The 20,377-nt window shown below is 39.3% G+C and overlaps 1 protein-coding gene across 2 annotated transcripts in view; it reads right to left on the bottom strand.

Moving 5' to 3' along the window:
- Positions 1–20,377, bottom strand: part of ADCY8 (adenylate cyclase 8) — a 2,045,143-nt gene that overhangs the window by 282,936 nt on the left and 1,741,830 nt on the right. For both annotated transcript variants that reach the window (XM_044067040.1, XM_044067038.1), the window contains one exon: positions 19,503–19,649. In XM_044067040.1, coding sequence (XP_043922975.1) covers positions 19,503–19,649 — 147 coding nt within the window. The remainder of the gene's footprint in view (positions 1–19,502; positions 19,650–20,377) is intronic.

Below are 20,377 nucleotides of genomic sequence, written 5' to 3' on the forward strand. Positions count from 1 at the left end.
CTTGAAGAGTGCTAATGAGGAGCTCGGTTTGACACAGATAGGTAGTCTGTTCCAGAGTATGGGAAGTCTCTGGGACAGGAATCTATCCCTCCAGCATGTTCTGTTTATTGTGGTGACAAGGTTTAGGTCCCTAGAGCATGTAGCTCGGAGGGATTGAGATTTCTTTAAGTGGAGCATGCCCAACAGCTCTGGGTTTGACATATCTTTGAATGTTAGGCAGAGATCGCCTCCTGAGTAGGCAATATGCGATGGAGTAAAGCTGGAGTTTTTTGAGATGGTCTGCATAAGGCATCTGTTTAAGGCCAGTAATCCTCTTTGTGAGGTATTTTTGTGGCCTTTCCATTTGTTGTAGATGTCTTGTGAGGTACATACCAAAAGGAGCATTGTACTCTATAATGGGTCTAATGAGTGATGAATGGAGGGGAACAATGACCTCTTTTTTTCTGGATGAGAAACCTTTTGTGATGAGGAGTGCCACATAGAAGGATTTCCTGACCATTGTGGTGATGTGATTATCAAAGGAAAGACTACTGTCCACCTGTGTCCCAAGGTCTCTTATCACACTTTCGGTGTTAAGTAGACTACCACCTATGTGGTAGTTCATGGGTACAGAGTTTTTACCAAAGGAGATGACAATGCACTTTTTGGCATTGAGCTTGAGACCATGGCTTTGACACCAGGCATCTGTCTCAGTGAGACCCTTTTGTAGGATGTCCACATCGTTAGAAGTTTTGATTATGGCTCCTAGTTTGCAGTCATCTGTGAATTTAGTTAGGCAAAGACTTCTGTGTTAGCCTGTACTTCAGAGAAGTAGATACCAAACAGGAGAGGACCCAGAACTGAACCCTGTGGTACTCCACATGTCACTGGTCTGAAGTCTGATTTGGAGTCTGCTACTTTCACAGTGTGGGTTCTGTCGGTAAGCCAGTCGGCAACCCATCTTGTGACATAAGGATTTATACCTAGTTTAGTGAGGTTTATCTATAATTCCAGAGTGGGGGATGGTGTCAAACATCTTGGAGAGATCTAGATAGGCTGTGTGAAGCACCTTACCCTCATCTTTGGCTTTGGTGACTGCTTCAAAGATATCTATCAGATTTAAGAGACATGATTTGCCTTTTACAAATCTGAACTGTGTGGGCTCCAAAGTTTGGAGAGCTCCAATGTCTTTGTTTACGAGTTCCATGATGATATATTCCATGGCCTTGCAGACCAGGCTCGTCAGGCTAATGGGGTGGTAGTTCCCGGGGTCTGTTGTGCCCCCCCCTTTGTGGATTGAGATAACCATCACTGTGCGCCATTCAATGGGCACAAACCTGAGGTGAGGCCATGATTGAACATGGTACTTAGGTGAAGTGCCAGTTCATTCTGTAGTTCATATAGAAGGTAGCCTGGGATGTTGTCAGGTCCCATGGATGCTGTGTTCTTGGCTTTAGAGAGTGAGGTTTTTACCTGTGCAGCCATGATTACAGGAACTTTGCATTCTTCCGGTATAAAGATGGGCCGTTTAGGGGGTGAGAGGGGAGTAAAGTTAGCACTGAACCTATCTGCCAGGATGTTGGCAATATCAGTTGGTTCTGTATATTTAGTGTCATTGTGCTGTAACTCAGAGCAGATCTGAGTGTTGCCATTGAGATTCTTGACATAGCTATAGAATGCTTTGTGGTTGTCTTTAGAATCAGTGGTGATTTTGTTTTCACAACTAGCTTTGGATGATTTTATGAGGGATCTCAGCTTCTTACTGAGGCTGACCAGGGAGTTCCTCCAATCGTGGGATTTTACTCTTTTATGCAACAGTTTCTTTCTTCTGTTGCAGAGTTTGTTTATGGTAGAAGACCACTAGATTGGCTTTCTTTTTTGGAGGATAGCATCTTGGTTCTGTTAGGGATAGCATGATCCATGCACTCGTGTAAGTGCTTATAAAGTGCATTTGTATAGGATTCAGCAGTCGTATCTCTATTGTCCATCTGCATGGGTGTCATGAAGTTTGCCACTTCTGTTTTCAGAAGCGTGAAGTTGGCTTTGATGAAAATTTTTACGGTTGTTTTCCTAATGGGGGTGGGGGGGTGGGAGCGGGATGAGGATGTCTAGACTGATTAGCTTGTGGTCGGATCTGACCAATGAGGAGCTGACCTCTGGTGTGGAACACCGGTCGCCCGTGTTGGTGATTACCAGTTCTAGGATATTGCTGCCCCTTATAGGGGTGTGGATAAGTTGATCCAAGGCATTGGAATTGATGATTTCCAGAAAACGTTGAGAAAAAGAGTTGGCACACGTGTAGTTTTCCCAGTTAATAATGATGTAGTTGAAATCACCCATTATTAGGGTGTTGGGTTGTACCTTAATATTTTCCAGTGCATCAAGAAAAGAGGAGTGGGAATCCTGGGGCATGGTGGGGGTCTGTAGCAAGCTGCAATCTGGATTGCGGTTTTGCCCAGAGTTAGTTGAACTTGGATAATCTTGGATGCATTATGATGAGCAACTAGCTTGGAGATGTAGATATCTCCAATGAATATGGACACGCCTCCACATTTAGTGTTTTGATCCAGGTTTGGTGGCCGAAAGGTGTGGTATGAATTCTAGCCTGGTAATGCAGGGGTGCTCTGTGGAGCTTTGAACCAGGTCTCTGTCACTGCACAGATGTCGATGTTCTCCATTTTAAGGAGTGCCTTGAGTGAGTGCATTTCGAGGTTTAGACTTCTAGCATTGAGTAGCATTACCCTCAGATTTTGCTTGCTTGTACATGTTACGGTGGTGAATTTGTCATTTGAACCTTGCCTAAAAAAGGCACTATAGGGGTGGCAAGAGCCTTTGCCAGTATCCAGAATCCCAAGGGCAATAGATGCAGGCCATCTCTGGCAAAGCAGCATGGTCTGTCGATCATGTCATCCCAGGTAGACAGATACTGGATTCCCTTAGAATGGTACCAGAAGCTTAGCCAAATGTTAAAGTCAAATCACTTTGTCCTTGAACTGTGGTATCATTCTAGTGATGGCAGGATGCTACTCAGGGCCAGGGTCATACCTGCCTGGGCTACAAGATCGGAGAGCTACTTCATGTCTCTTTTCATGTAGTCCAGGGAGGTACATCGCAGGTCATTCACACCAACATGGACAATGACAGAGTCATATTTGCACTTGTTGTGGAGTGACCTGAGTGTGTGCATTATGCGGCAGATCCTGGCACCTGACAGGCAGCTGACAGCAACTTTCTCCTTGTTTAGCCTGCTGAGTGGAACATCAGTGTGCCTGAGTATAGAGTCACCAATGACTAGAGTGTTGGGTATGTTATGCCTTATGGGCTGTAGTTGAGTGGCATACTGATTATGTGGGCTATGTGTCATTTGAGTTGTTTTGGGCGGTGGAGGTTGCTTGCATTTCTGCTTTGGAGGTCTTGGTTGTTTGGGCAGATTTTTACTGAGAGCCTCCACGAATGTAGGTGTGTGTTTTGTGCTTCTGTGTGTGTGTGTGTGTTTTGGTGGTGTAGATTTTGAGGGACTATGTGATGAGTGTGGTGCAGTGCAAGTGTTTACCTTCTCCTCTTGACTGTCTAGTACAGTCTTCGGTGAAGACAGCTTTGCTTCCAGTTTGGCTATATAAGTGCATCTTTCACAGGTCATAGTGTTAGATGGTAGGTGGAGAGGGTTGTCTGTGTACATGTGGCAATTGCTGTATTGTCCCAAAATGCCCAGATTCATCAGGTAGACAGGAGAAAACACCGGGGGAGCTGACCTTTAGACATGCCTGGATAGGTCTTATTTATTAAGTACTAAAAACTGTTTTCAGCTAGACAAGTGAGGAAAGTTGAGTGCTGTAGTAATTTGTAGCTTATTTAGTGCTTACAATGAGTTCTGAACAAGTGCTGAGCTCAAAGAAACAGATTGAATGAATGGGCCAGGAGCAGCTCCCCTCACTCCATGGAGAATGAATGAGCCAGGAAGAGCTCTCCTCACTCCATGGAGAAAAAATGAACCAGGAACAGCTCCCCTCACTCCATGCAGAATAAATGGGTCAGGAACAGCTTCTGTCACTCCATGCAGAATGACTGTGCCAGGAACAGCTCTTGTCACTCCATGCAGAATGAATGTGTCAGGAACAGCTCCTGTCACTCCATGCAGATTGAATGTGCCAGGAACAGCTCCTGTCACTCCATGCAGAATGAATGGATCAGGGACAGCTCCTGTCACTCCATGCAGAATGAAAGGGTCAGGAACAGCTCTCCTGTCTTCATGGAGAATGAATGAGCCAGGAACAACTCTCATCATTCAATGGAAAATGAATGGCCAATGGATTGAAAAGATGGCTGATAATTAATAAGCAGAACAGCCTAAAATATATAATAGAAGAACAGTAACCACATAAAACTTCATGCAAACCACAAAACATTGCTTACAAGATTGAAGAATTTGAGTCATCACCAAGATAAATATAACTCTAGATCATTTTATTATTATGCAGACAAATCTAGAAACATAACATAAGCTTGTAGTAACTTAAATAAAAAGTGAAAAAGTTCCACAAAGATATCAGATATACTTATAAATATGTTCTATCCAATTTAGTCTGTGCTTTAAAAGCAACAAAGCTAAATTAAAATACAGTTGTCTAATTAATGAAGACCACATTACAGATGTACTTATAAATATCCTCTGGAAAATTTTAACAGTTTGACATTCCAAAAGCATGTTTATTCATGATCAAGCAGGACCATGAAATAGCACTATTAGTTATTTAATAAATCCACTTGAAGCATGGACTTCTGGCATATGGAATCAGGTCACTGAAGCTCCTGTCAGGCCCTGTAGACTAAATTCAATAAGTCTTACATACATGTTATATGAAGTTTGGAAAGAATAATCATCTGACTACATATAAGCAACTATTTTTTGATCAGAGCCAGGAGGGTTGCATTGTGGTTAAGGTCTTAACCTCACAGGTACAAGGTACAGTGTTTGATTCTGACCTCTGATTATTGGCTAGGCTTGTAATAGTCTGCAGACTGACAGTTTAGTATTTGCCTATGACACAGTGACTTCTTTACTGACAATGATTTATTAATCCAATGTTCACCTTTGTATATGCACAGTATATGTATACTCTGATCATTTCATTTATGGAGATTTTCTTCCTGAGCCTCCTACTGAAAATGGATAACATTATCCAGGTGGACTTTCCCTTTAAACAAATGTCAATAAATAAATAAATAAATACACATTCTTTGATTAAACTGGAATGTAGGAAAAGCTTTTATTACCATTTCTTATGTTTTAGCAAAGTAGAACATATATAGAAACAAAAGGGAAAAAATCAGTATATTATATACACAGCTGTCTGAATGGTAGCAAACAAAAGTAATCAGAGAATTATCCAATCTACTCTTTCTTCTGGAATCTAGGAAAAGCTTTTGATATCACTGCACATATGCTGGCAATGCTGAATGTCTACTGAAACAAAACGAATATATCAATATATTATGTACACAGCTGGTTGAGTCATAGAAAACAAATAAAACTAGTTAGAGAATTAGTCAGCCAGATACAACAAGCAGTGTACCCCATTGATCTGCCATAGATGTATCAGTGTATAGCATCTTTACAGTTGGCGTTTAAACTAGTGATTTATTATGGGTAATAAAGTGCACTGAAGACTGCAAGGTAGTATTTGTAGTCACATCACCAGTGTTTTGAAAATTCATACCTAGATAATTCATTATGCAGAGTTTGGATTTCAACATAAATGTGATATGACAACCTGTAAGCAGACACAAAATACCCTTTTATAGTACACATTTGTTTTTTTTTTCTTTTTTTTTCTTTTATATGGCATGTGTTAGTCAGTATGTATTTGTCTGGAGCTTTTCTCCTCGGGCCTCCGCAGAAAATGGACATTTGTCCAGTTGGACTTTCCCAGTAAACAAATGCTAAATAAATAAATAAAATAAATTATATGATCAGTTAAAAAGATGTTGATAGCACATACAGTATGCATATCTAAGCAATATAAATAGTAAGAGTAAAACAATTTAAGTATGTTAAAAAATAAAGACACTTCTTTTGATCACAGCATATTTACAGTTGTTAGAAAAAACCTCATACACACTTGCTGTTGCATATCTGATTCTGAGAGGCATTAATAATAACCCTTTATGGGTAGTAGTCATCTTTACAAGTCACTAGTAAGGTTGGTTGCCGAGCTTGTCTCAGATATGAACATAACATAACCGTCTAGTGCTAAAATCACAAGAAAATAAAGTTGTATTTACCATTCCAGATGCTAATGAATTGCTATTAACATGAAGAGAGTAAATGACTGGCATTATGGATTGGGCTCATTAATTCAGAGGATACTGGTAAGTTAATTCCTGCACCAATAAGTTTTGTGTACCAATAGTCATAAAGTGGAGATGTGTAGGATTTCGGGTAATTGGCCAATGTAAGTAGATCATAGGAAAACAGAATACGCACTGAAAAGCTAGCCTTAAAATGTAACGGTGAATCTCACAATGGCATTTAAGTGCCTTTTCCATGTCATATAAACTACAAAAGAAAACAGCAATTTGACATTTGTCAGTGCGAGAGGTAAAGAAACCATTCCACTGCCAAGTGCTTTCTTAGTTATATTTTGTTATTAGATGCCATTTCTTTGACACTAGTTTCTCAAGTACTCCCAGACACAGCAGTGTCAAAGAAATGGCATCCAATAACAAAATGATATAGATAATTTGTCAGCAAAATTACCTTTGCTAGACAAAGTAATGTCAGTAAGTGTGGCTCAAGCACATTATCTGATGTCTGTCATGAAGGAAGAGCAACTTAAAAGAAGACCTCTGCAGAACAAGAGAGGTGACCTCCAGAACAAGCAACAAAGGAATAATCTAAGTTTAATATGAAAAAAAAGACCCTTGGACAGAATGCTTGCAAAATCATGGCAGTCATTGTTAACCCTTTCCTGGTAACTATACACATGCAGAGCCTTTGCACTACTTTTGAAGCAGCCTTCTAAACCTAGAGAAATAATGTTCAAAGTCCTCAAATGTGGAGGCCAAAAAGAAATGGCTGAATGATAATAGAGCTAAAATACTGCAGCTATAGGATAATAGTGTATGTCTGTTTGTTGATTATTATGCAAATGTGTCAGCATAACATTTTCAGAGATTAGACATATCTCACTAAAACAGGTTCCCTGTGATCTCTGTTTCTTTCAGATTCCAGGCCACATTAGCAATCAAATGTCAGAATAACAGCTATTCATTTAAATAGCAAATAATAGCCTTTTCTCCCTTTTTAAGTCAAAATTGTCAGATGTAATATTGTCACTCTTCTCAGTCAGATATAAAAGCTGAGCATAAGCATGTCTCCTTGTCACATCAATGTCTAAACAAGTAACACACTCTGGAAGGTTTGCTGTAAAGTTTCATCAAACACAGCAGTTCAAGCAAAGATGGTAACATACAGTTAGATGTTTGCAAGCCTGTTAAATTTTGACACAAAAATATTGTCAGGGAAGAACTTTTCACTTTTCTCACTCCAAGCATTTGTGCAGGATTAGTGCCAAGCAGTAAGAAGATTCGGAGGACATGACGTCTAGGAAACTGCAAGGATAAAGTCAGTAGATCAGGGACAGGCTTAACAAGAAGAAGCAGCTGATAATCACATGTACTACAGTTCATAGTCCTCCAGCATCAGTAACATACTTGGTAAACCCAACAAAGTAATGACAGCAACTACCTAGTCCCTTCTGGAATCTTCTAGTCCTAAAGAATCTTTGGATGCTCATTGGGACATTCTTGAGCAGTATACACAACCTTAATGTCACACCCACCATCGCAAGAAAAATACATGGTTGCTGTTATAATGGAACTGAAGGAAGGGTAGGTGTTACACATATTCATTCCCACAAACACTTTGCAGAATAGCATGGATTTGTATTGGCCTACTGCTGTTTACAGCAGATTTCTTTCTATGTTGCATGATTGCATACACCTCCCATGTGGTTTAACCCTGTTAAGTACACCCTAGTCGTGTCTATATAAGAACATGCATTATTGGTTTCTGCACAGTTTGATCACTTGAAAACAAAACTGAAGCATTGAAACACAGATGCTTACAGCTTATATAGGTTTCTTTTTGCTGTTGCCAACTGAGCTGTGGAAAAGAGGTTTTGATGCTCTGGGATAACCATGGGTTTTCCTGTGAAGTCTTGCTTCTTCAGCATCTACTCAACAAAAGTGATGTATTCACACTGGGAAGGATGAAATGAAGATGGCAGCAGTGTTGTTAATTCCATATGGAAAATACGATCATTTTAACTGCACTATCAGGACTACAGTAAGTCATTTATCAAGACGTAATAGTGAGAGATCATATTACATGTCCAGAAGTAGTGACAGTGAAGTAAGGACCGCATAGGTCAACTTTTACACCTGTCAAGTACTGCATGTGAAATCAGACCATGAGCTGGACCACCCGAAGTTGTTTTCAAATGAGTATTGGTAGACTGCTAGAATAAGTGACAGTCTTGAAAGGAAATAGTCATCAGCTGAGATAAGCTATACCTATCCCTTGCGAGACCAAATGAACATAAGAATTCTCATACTTTACTTGACGATGTAGTGACTTCTTGTGTATATATTGTATTATCTGCCCTGGGGCATTTGTAAGCCTAGCCATAGTGATGTGGCTTTTGCCATCCCATGAAATGGTACAAAAATGTACAGAATAAATCTAGAATACTGTGCCTCTGTCTAGTAGTGACACAATGAAGGTCCCCTTATATAATAGAATTAGTTTACTGTGCCCCTGTCTAGCAGTGACACAGATGTGACCCCTGGGGTAAACTTACGATCTCCCATCCACTCATCAAGATTTCTCTTGAAGAGAGTTAGTGAGGGGCTCTGCCTAATAAGAACTGGGATCCTGTTCCAAAGCATGGGAAGCCTCTGGGTTATGAATCTATCCCTCCAGCATGTCCTATTCATACTTGTGCCGAGGTTTAAGTCTTTAGCTCTCGTGGTCCTGATGGATTTGGATTTTTTGAGGTGGAGCATGTCCATCAGATCCTGACTGGACATGGCCTTGTACGTCAGGCAGAGATCACCTCTGAGCAGGCGGTATGCTACTGAATAGAGCTGAAGTTTCTTTAGTCTGGCAGAATAAGACAAATGTTGGAGATCCTTGATCCTTTTGGTGAGGTACTTTTGTGGTCTCTCCAGCTGTTGCAAATGCCGGGTGAGGTACATACCAAATGGGGCATTGTACTCAATCATGGGTCTGATAAGGGAGGAATATAGGGGTACCATGACATCCTTGGATCTGGATGTGAATCCCTTCATGATGAGGTGTGCAAGGTAGAATGTTTTTCTAACCACTTTGGCAACGTGGGTGTCAAATGAGAGGCCGCTGTCTACTTGGGTCCCTAGGTCTCTGATTACTTTTTCCGTACTCAGTGGGTTGCTGTCTATGTGATAATTTGTGGGTACTTTGTTTTTTCCAAAAGGGATGACTATACATTTTTTGGCATTTAGATTAAGGCCGTGACTACGGCACCAGTTGTCCGTTTCAGTGAGGCCTTTTTGTAGGATGTGTGTGTCTGCTGGTGTATCAACTATGGCGCCTAGTTTGCAGTCATCTGCGAACTTTGTCAGCCACAGCCCTCCCATGTTTGCTTTAACATCTGAGAAATAAATGCTGAACAAGAGGGGTCCCAGGACAGATCCCTGTGGGACACCACTTGTGACTGGCTTTGAGTCTGACATTGCACCAGCGATTTTAACTTTATGGGTTCTGTCCTTTAGCCAGTTTGCAACACATTTAGTGACATAAGGGTTTACTTTTAAGCTGTTTAGCTTATCTATGATGCCTGAGTGGGGTATTGTGTCGAAGGCCTTAGCCAAGTCCAGGTATGCTGTATGGACTGCTTTGCCCTCATCAATGGCTCTAGTGACTGTTTCGAAAAAGTCAACCAGGTTTAAAAGGCAGGATCTGCCCTTTACAAAGCTGAACTGGGTGGGGTCAAGTGTCTGTAGGTCCCCTATGTCTCTGTTTATGAGATCCATAATGATTCTTTCCATAGCTTTGCAGACCAGGCTAGTTAAGCTTATGGGGCGGTAGTTTCCAGGGTCTGTACAGGCACCCCCCTTGTGGAGTGGGACCACTGTTGCTGTATGCCAGTGTTCAGGTACATATCCCGAAGTAAGGCTAAGGTTAAATAGCATTTTTATGTGTGGGTTTAGCTCCTCTTGGAGTTCACGTAACATGCACCCCGGGATACCGTCAGGTCCCATTGATGCTGTGTTTTTTGCTTTGTTTAGGGCGGTTCTCACTTGGACATCTGAGATGACAGGGAGATTACATTCAGCTGGGATAAGTATTTCTTCTTTTGGGGGTGAAAGAGGGGAGGAATTTGCACTGAACCTGTCAGCCAGAATGTTAGCAATATCTGTGGGTTCAGTGTATTTTTTGTTGTTGTGAACCAACTCTGAGCATATCTGAGGGTTTCCGCCCAGGTTTCTAACATAGCTGAAGAAGGCTTTGTGGTTATCTTTAGTGCCCTTAGCGATTTTTCTCTCAAAGTTATACATATATATATATATATATATATATATAATTTTCTCGGAATGAGATTGCTGTCTGTTTTCTTTAGATAGGTATTTGTATTGTTTGTGCTTTTGAGTTACCGTATTGTTGTTATTTGAAAAAAAATTGAAATAAAGAGATTTTGGAAAAAAAAGTGCTCTTTGTTACTTCTAGCTTCCATTGTTCTAAAAGTTTTATTTTTATTTATTTATTTTACATTTGTTGACCGGGCTAGGCTAGCTGGAGAAATTTCCATTTTCAGTAGCGGCCCGGGGAGAAAAGCTCCACAGAGTGAGATACATACAGAAAATCTATCAAACCAAAATAAAATAATGATAACAATAACAATAATAATATTGGAGTTAGTAATAGGGTTTGCAATAAAAAAAATATATAAAAACTAGTAAACCCTTCAATGTAAAGTACTACTACAGGAGTTAATTCCTATGACACACAATACTATCTACATGACATTGTAGAAATTGAGAAAGAGAAGGAAGAAAAAAGAAAAACTTATTAGATATAGTAAAAAAAGGAAAGTATGTAAGGAAAGTAGAGTGAAAAGAAAGTAAGGGAAAAGATAGGGATTAACTGTGGAGAAAAAGCAAAAAAACAGATAACAGGTAGAGAAGTAGTGGGGGATGAAGAGTAAGACAAATAGTGAGTAGTGAATGAAGGAGTAAGCAAGATAGTTATATTTAGTTAGTAATAGTAAATCAGCTAGTCAGGTTTACTACATGAACAAAGCCAGTGATTTTGGAAATGCAGTTTAATATTTTGTTTGAAAAGAGGCAATGATGTAATCTTTGTTATGTTAGTAGGTAACAAATTCCATTTTGTCCCAACAGCATTGGTAAAAAGAGAGTCACCAGCATTATTATTTGATTTTATCGAACTTGTCAGAAGTTTACTGGAGGAGCGGAGAGAGTTGAGATTTTTATAGGGGATTATGAGTTGTGAAAGTATTGGGGTATTATTAGATTGGTACAAGATTTTGTGGGCAATGCAGAGTTGATGGATTATCAGATAGTTCTGAAACTCAGGCCAGCCTAAAAGTTTTAAGTTTAGACAATGATGTGTTTTATAGGGGTTACCGGTAGCAAAGCGGGCAATGTTATTATAGCAGGTTGCCAGTTTGTAAAGGCTTGTTTTTTTGAGATTGGTGAAGATAGGTGAAGCATATAGAAGAGTAGAAATAAGATGGGAGTGAGCGATCCTTGTTCTAGTTGAAGGTGTAAGAAAAGGTCTAATTCGGTATAGGGATCCTATCTTTCTGTTAACTAGTTTTATGGAGTTGTTAATGTGTAGGTCAAATGAGAGATTATTGTCAATTGTAATACCTAACAATTTAGTTGATGTGTCAGGTGAGATGACAGTGGCGCTGTTGGAGGAGATAGAGAAGTGTAAGGGGGAGGTCCTGGATGTGGGGGTAAAAAGAAGAAGTTTGGTTTTCTTTGCATTTAGTAAGAGGAAACGACTAGAGAACCATGTTTCTACGGTATTGAACACTGTTTGGGTGAGAGAGATAAGTTCAGCGGTAGAAGATGCTGAGCAGATGAGCGTAGAGTCGCCAGCGTATTGATTGCAGGTTGCTTGAGCGATTCTTGTTTGAAGTTCATAAATAAAGCGGACGAAGAGAAGTGGTCCAAGGATAGAGCCTTGTGGAACACCAATGGAAACAGGCAAGAGAGAAGAGGTGTGGTTATCCCAGAGAACAGCTTGTTTTCTATCTGTGAGGTAAGATTTAAACCATTTAATGGCTGGGATATCGAATGAGAGGGATTCAAGAGTATTAAGTAACAAGGGGTGGTTAACCATATCGAATGCTTTGGACAGGTCAATGAAGAGGGCAGAAGAGAGTAAGTTGTTGTTGCGGTTCTGATTAATAGTATCTACAAAAGAAAGCAGGGCAGTGGTGGTACTGTGATGTGGTCTAAAGCCATGTTGACAGTTTGCTATTATGTTGTGATGAGAGAGATATTGCACAAGTTGAAGGTGGATGCATTTTTTCCATGATCTTAGCCAAAGGTGAGAGGAGAGCAATGGGCCTATAGTTAGCATAGTCAGTTGAGTGTCCACCTTTGTGTAGTGGGATAATATGAGAGACCTTCCAAATTTCAGGGATGATTCCTTCTTTGATTGTCCTATTTATGAGAATAGATATAGGATATGCAATAACCTTGGCAGCCTAAGCTGCCTACAAAAGTCTATCATTCACTCTACTCACTCTGTGTTTTGGATGGACACATTTTGATATTCCCTTAGTGCCTTATTCCAGATGTTAAAGAGTTCAAACATAGACACTAGACTGGTAGAAAGACCAGTAAAACTCCAAATCAGGCAAGGAAATATAGTGGCCTGAGGAACAAATGGCACCTGCTAACAGATGTCACTAAGTGTTGCTGTTTAAACCCTGTATGAGAATGCCACAACTGTTACACTGAGCACTGGGGTTTAAACACTGCACAGAAGTACAGTTTTCACATTGAGAAGTGGGATTTAAATACAGCACAGAAATTCAGTTGGCACACTAAGCACTAAGGTTAAGCATTGTACAGAAAAACAGCTGTTACACAACACAAATTTCAACACTGCACAGGAATGCCACAAATGTTACACTAGGCACTGTGGTTTAAATAGTTTTCTTAATAAACCTATCTAATTGACTTTCCAGGGTGCTGGCTTTTTTCATTTTGGAACTGTTTAAATATTGGACAGAAATTCCACAACTGTTACACTGAGCAGTAGGGCTTATACCCCGCACAGAAAAACAGCTGCTACACTGACCACTAGGGTTTAAATACTGTACTGAAAAACAACTGTTACACAACACTGGAGTTTAAACAGTGTGCAGAGGAGAAGAAAACAGCTGTTTCACTAAGCATTAGCTACAGTACAGAAAAACACCAGTTACACTGAGCACTACAGTTTAAATGTTGTCCAGAAATTCCACAACTGAGCAGCAGAACTTACAGCTTATATAAAAATACCACAGCTGTTAAACTGAGCAGTCGAGTTTATAGTTTGCACAGAAATGCCACATCAGTTAAATTGAGCAGTTGAGCTTATAGCTTGTTCAGAAATGCCACATCAGTTAAATTGAGCAGTCGAGCTTATAGCTTGTACAGAAATGCCACAGCAGTTAAATTGAGCAGCAGAGTGTATAGCTTGTACAGAAATGCAACAGCAGTTAAACTGAGCAGCAGAGTTTATAGCTTGTACAGAAATGCCACAGCAGTTAAATTGAGCAGCAGAGTTTATAGCTTGTACAGTTATGCCACAGCAGTTAAACTGAGCAGCAGAGTTTATAGCTTGTACAGAAATGCCACAGGTGTTAAACTTGGCAGCAGAACTTATAGCTTATACAGAAATGCCACAGCTGTTAAACTGAGCAGCAGAACTTACAGCTTGTACAGAAATGCCACAACACCTCCAGTTTCTCATTAGAACAGAGAAACAATGTGACCTTAATGCGAGGATCTGATGTGCCTCATTCTCATCCCATATGCATATGGGCTTGTCATATACTAAATACTGCAGCCACTTCATCTAAAGGAACAGTAACTACAATATGCTATGCTAAAAAAGTCTGGTGAGAAAAAAGGACAAAGAGGGGTGCTGCATTACAGGGAGGTGTAAACATCATCTGTTAGGCTGACAGTAGCCACATGAAAATAAACATGCCATTTTATTGTCTTTTATTTATTTATTTTATTTTATTTTACATTTGTTGACCGGGCTAGTCTAGCTGGACATGTATCCATTTACAGTAGAGGCCCGGGGAGAAAAGCTCCAGTACAGGCAAGTAACAATGATATATCACAAAAAATTAATATGCACAAAAATATACAAGGTAAAAAAGAGAAACTGCAAAAAATCTAAATACTTAAAAGTAGTAGTCTTCTATCAAAAGTTAACCCAGATCAACAACACAAGTAATCAAGTACATGGGAGATGGCAGCAGGGTCAGATTAGTGCTGCGCCCTTTGTTGGATAAGTCTTTACCTTCCTCAGAAAGAAAAGCCCACAAATTACCAGTATCCCTATCAACTGCTATGTAGCTAACTCACGTTTGGCATGCCCTAAACTCTTCCATGGTATATTATACCTATACTACACCAAACAATGATAGAGACAGTATGCTTGGATTACTGGCTAGGATCTCATGATTTCCTCCATCAGGTACAGTGTTCTGCCATTAAAATGTATTCAGTCAGACATCTTCATTCGCTCCTCCAGAACGACAGCAAAACTAACCCAGGGTAAAATGTATACTCGCATATGCTGAAAAACAAGGAGGTCACTGACTATTTCTGCTGTGGGGTGGATAGCTTCATGTTCTTAACCTCATGGACTTCCATGCTAATTTCACCTAGCTGGAGCCTTACATCTAAAAGCTTCAGGCATACTGCAAAGTGGCAAAGGCCTTAATGAGCAGCAGGCAAGAGCTGCATTAGAAACCTTGAAGAAGGAATTCCAGGTAACCCATGACAAATATAGAATTGCCAGGTACAAAAACAAACATGCATCATAAGACTTTGAGACAGAGAAATTCAAAACAGAAAATTGACAGCAGCATTGTGTCCACCCTGTGTTACTAAGTACCAGATAAAGATAGCCTACCAGTTGACTTGTAATTTCATGAAAGTTTGACTGGAAGGTCTTTTCAGTACAATGTTACTCTCAGGAAACATGCTCATCTCACTGTGAAGACCCTTTGACTATTGCCCTATGAGTATCAAGCCTGCATCCTTAATATCCATCAAAACAAAGGGCATTGCAAACATTCTAGTCTCTAGATTGCAAACACTGCCTATGTATGCGGCTCAAGCAGGGTTTGACACACTTATGATCTAGTCCAGACCAAACAAGTTGCTAATGGCTTAATTTCAAAGAGTTCACATGGATAACAGGTACAATACATGTAATCAAAATGTTGTGTCCCTTTGTCACTTTGTCAACCTAATCACTCCCCCAATTCTTAAATCCTACACCCTCTTTATAAAGATAGCTGATTATTTCACTATCCTACTGTACACTGTCCAATTTCAATTGTTATCTCTTCTTTCACTGATATACTCATGTTACACATAGCTTCTTGCTCAAATACTTTTTAAAATTGAATTATCAAAGTCAATAATTAACCTATAAACTATCTTTGCTAGGAATGTTTAAATGTTTCAAACTGAATTTTCAATAGATAATTTCCCCTAATATGTACTGTCTTTGCAAGGAATGTTTAAATATTTCAAATTGATTTTTCAAAAGATAATTTTCTATCTAATATGTAACCTCTGTATTTTCTTTTTGCGATGAATGTTATGCATGAAAGCCTCTGGCTTTGTATAACATTTAAAACTGAATATTTTCAAAGATATGTAACCTCTCTTGCTATGAATGTAACTGCTTGTGGAGCTTTTCTCCCTGGCCCTCCACTGAAAATGGGTTGCTCTGGCCCAGTGGACTCTCCCAGTCAACAAATTCAAATAAATAAATAAAATAAATAAACAAATAAATTGTCATTTATGTAACCTAATGTATTACAACCTGCAAGTGGTTAAGGAAAAACAAAATGTAATTATTAATTCCATTCATTTCATTTCTGAGAAAACCACTCAACATAAATGATATGCTCACAGATACAACTATAGTTGGGAACTCCTTAACTTTGCTCAGTATTCTAGTAGCTTTACAGTGCATCATATATTAAAGGCAACTCTTAATTATGAGCTTATATGGGTTTACTTGAAGCTAACATAATGAGATGCCCATCACACCATGTGAGTTCCAAGTGTACAAAATGCATACTTTCAACTTAAAGATAGGCATAAGTATTTAAAATGGCTATGACATATGGAAAGATAATAGTTTAGTGAGTCGCACTACCTACTGTGGAATGATAAGATGGCAATCACATCTTTTATATAACTGTCTTGACTGAGAGGATAAAGACGAGAACACATTACATGACTTTTGACAAGTAGTGAGGATAAGTAACACCTTTGCCTCATTTGAGCATTTAAAAAGAAAAGCTGGAAAGCAAGGAAGAATTCTGAGAATTCAAGTTTCTGTTATGTCCTGCTACTTCTTCTTCTGTTAGATGGCTAGAAGCCCTTTAAAATAATTTGGAGAATACTGATGCCAACTCATTTTTTTTTCAAATTTATAAAGTGCTGATTAGTTTTCACATGATGACATTGTTAGTCAATATAAAATAAATACCCACAGTCTCACGAGGTGCATACTACCCATCTTCTTTTTATATACAGCAATTACTGGAAACCTTTCCAGCAGATGCACCACAGATGCTAAATGGCACACTGGGGATGATAAAAGGGCAGACACCAAGAATATGTACTGGAATACACAACCCCCCCCAACACACACACAGTACAAAAGGTCCGGAAGCCAGTGGCAAGAAATGTACAGACGTATCACAATGGTCTTAACAGACTTCTGGATTTTGATGTCAAACAGAAAATGAGTGAAAAAGACATTAAGAAGGCAGCTTTGATCTGTAAGCTAATAGCAGCCACATTAATAATTATGGTATCTAGGTGACATAACTTGTAAGTCCTAATTCCTGTAGGTCACTGTGTTCTTCTTATCTAGAAAATTCCCAAAATACCTAAAATGTAATGGCTGCCAAAAACCACGACACAGCATTCTAGAGTGTCCAACGTGGAGTGATCGACCTGTGCTGTGACCTATATACACCACTAAATAAACCATTTGCATTTCATGTATTGTTTGCTGTAATTGCAATCACATTATGGAGTACACAAGCTCTTCAGTGTCAAATAACATTTGTACTCAAAGTGAAATGCTGGCACATTCATTATTTATTTAGTTTGCTAAATAAAGTATGGATTTGAAAAAAAAAAGAAAAGAGAAACAGTTTCTTTCTCCTCTGTCACTGCTTGACACATTGCTGCTATAATCCCACCCTAACGCGGTGAGTTAGCTGCCCATGAATACATGCGCTGGGTATTTGTTGAACCAATTAATCTTTACATTTCTCTAATTTAACTTCCTTCCTTCTCTACGACACATCCTAATATATATTACTTTCTCTGGACATTGAGGCCTATTCCTTCTTTAAAACCTCACTCACTAGCACCTTCATTAAATTCCTTCACCAGCCACTTATTCCCTGGCACTGTTTCACTAATATGAAACTGCTTATCAACAATCCACAGGTCACATATCAAAACCTCTCTGGATTCTCTACAAAACCAAGAAGGTCTGCAGACCTGAAAGCAAAATATTGAGGGTTTCAGCACTCTAACTCACCTTAAAACACAAATATGCCTCCTCTCTTATTCAGAATTTTTATAATAGCAATAGTTTACTCTATGCTGCTTAGATATACTGAACAGTACAGCTTACTGGTTAAGAAAAATGAACACAGAGTAACAATACAATATTACTGAGCCCTGCAGTAAACATTTACACTTGTAAATAACTGGGGTACTAAAATGGGCAAAAATTAAACACTAAAAAGTACAATAATGCCACATTTGGTAAACAAGCCTTCCCCAGCATACTACAATTTATGAAAATGTGTTAAAGACTTGGAATGTGGGTTGATAATTCCCTCTGCTCTAATTATCATGTAACATACAGCAGTCAGAAAGTCCTTCTACTTAGCACAGGTAATTGCACGGGAATATCATGCAGATCTAAAGAGGTCATTGTCTCCTTATATTCAGCACTGATTAGGCCAATTCTTGAATACAATGCCCCCTTAGCAAAGTACTTCACTAGACATATCAAACAACAAGAAAGACCCAGATATTCCTAACCAAGATCAGTTGCTTAAAAAAAATACCACATAAGACTGGAAATGCTTTCTCTCTCTCACTTTCATATCTTAAGATTTTTGACAGGAGATCAATTGCCATGCCTTGTTTTGCTTTGCTTTGCCATTAGGGACCCAGAGGTCCTGGGTCTTTTGTATTTCCATAAATCAACATAGTCACAGAAATGTTCATCAACAAATAAATAATACATGGTGGTAAGATAGGTTCATTATGCAGTGCCTTCACCTCTGAAACAGACTCCTGCTGCAATACATTATCTTCTTTCAAACTGGAACTGGGTGATTGGATCTGTGTTTACCAATGCACCCCCTTATCTTCCTTCAAATAGGAACTGGATAATTGGATTTGTGTTTACCAATGCACCCCTTTATCTTCCTTCAAATAGGAACTGGATGATTGGATCTGTGTTAGCCAATGCATTCCTGGCTTGACTGGCCTAACCTTCTTTGAAAAAGGTTGTGTAGTCCAAGGATGGGAATTAGAATGACATAAACAGTCTCAAGACTCAGTTGCCTTGTATTTCCTATGATTCCTATGATCCTCTGTATGTCTGCAGTGACCAAGTACAACTGGCTCTCAGTATAAATTGGCCATGTCTCCACATGCGCTCAGTCAAAACCCTGGCCACATCAATGAAAAGTGCATGCGTGCATGACTCTAGTCTCCACCAGTAGTTCAACCACAGAAGTATACTTGGCCAAACACCCTGCCTCATTCCTCCCTAGAGATGAGTGAGCTGACACAAAACCACCCATGTCCTTCATTGCCTAAGCAACTAACTGAACTTGGGTCATTTAGGGTTATGTCAGAGCTCCATCCCTCTTTACAACAGAGCCAGGGACCTTAACCAGTAAATGTACACCACATTTTGTTTTGTATTCTTATTATTAAAGTCACTTTAAAAAAAATATTATTCAATTTTAAAAATTATTAAATATTTTTTTAAATTATTATTAAAGTCACTTTATGGAACATGTGTATGACACCATCTAGGCCACAGAAGACCTATAAAGGTTTAACAAATACATCTGCAGCTGTAGTATTTGATACGGTCTAGGCTCTTTTCCAAAACAACTTATGAAAGTGACAACTACAGAAATATTTACCTCGTCAAAGTCTGCAATAATTTCATTAAGCAGGCGTAAGCATTCCACTCCTTGATTATTCATTTCAGTTTGAGAATAGAAATCAGCAAATCCAGGTATGGAGGCAAACATTACACCAACAGCATCATATGATTGTGAATACAGTTCCTATGCAGAGAAAAAAGATCGAGCAATTGTTAGCCAAGCAGGTCTGCAATATTCTGAATTCTAAAGTGGCAAACATTTGTAGCTAGACCAAAGGCAATGTTGCAGCCTCTGTGAACTTTATACAACAATACTGCTTTTTGTAATCTAGTTTTAGTAAATGGATTAAAATAAAGGTAATCTGGAACTGTGAGGTAAATCATGATCCTGATACGAGACAGACAACAACTCAGCAAAGGTAACTAGCTCCCAGGAAAACAAAGGTCACTTCCCTTATAAACCATCTTGATTTTTAATTTCAGAACTTGATTTATTGTTATCCACCTCTTGGCTAAGTTACACCACACAAAGCTTATGATCTACAGTCAAGAATACAGCCAACAGGAAACTCGGTTTTCTAATACCTAATACAATCTTCTGTGCCAGTAAATATGCCTTTTAAAGTTCTACGACTATATTCTTTGACAACATACCACTAAATTCATCTACCCACAACCCCCTTTTCCCAGTTTTTTACATGGGATGAAGATGTCACTTCAACAGTGACCATCATCTAGAGCCAATGCTGATACCATCAGGTGGCTAGCCCTGGAGCGGTTGTTCTTTCATATATCTCACACGCGCGCACACACACACACACACACACACACACACACACACACACACACACACACACACACACACACACACACACACACACAGCTGGCCTTAGGCCTAGGCCAACTAGGCAG

Source organism: Protopterus annectens, chromosome 3.part1 (assembly GCF_019279795.1).
Source record: "Protopterus annectens isolate FY-2018-M chromosome 3.part1, PAN1.0, whole genome shotgun sequence".
Classification (NCBI taxonomy): domain Eukaryota; kingdom Metazoa; phylum Chordata; order Ceratodontiformes; family Protopteridae; genus Protopterus; species Protopterus annectens.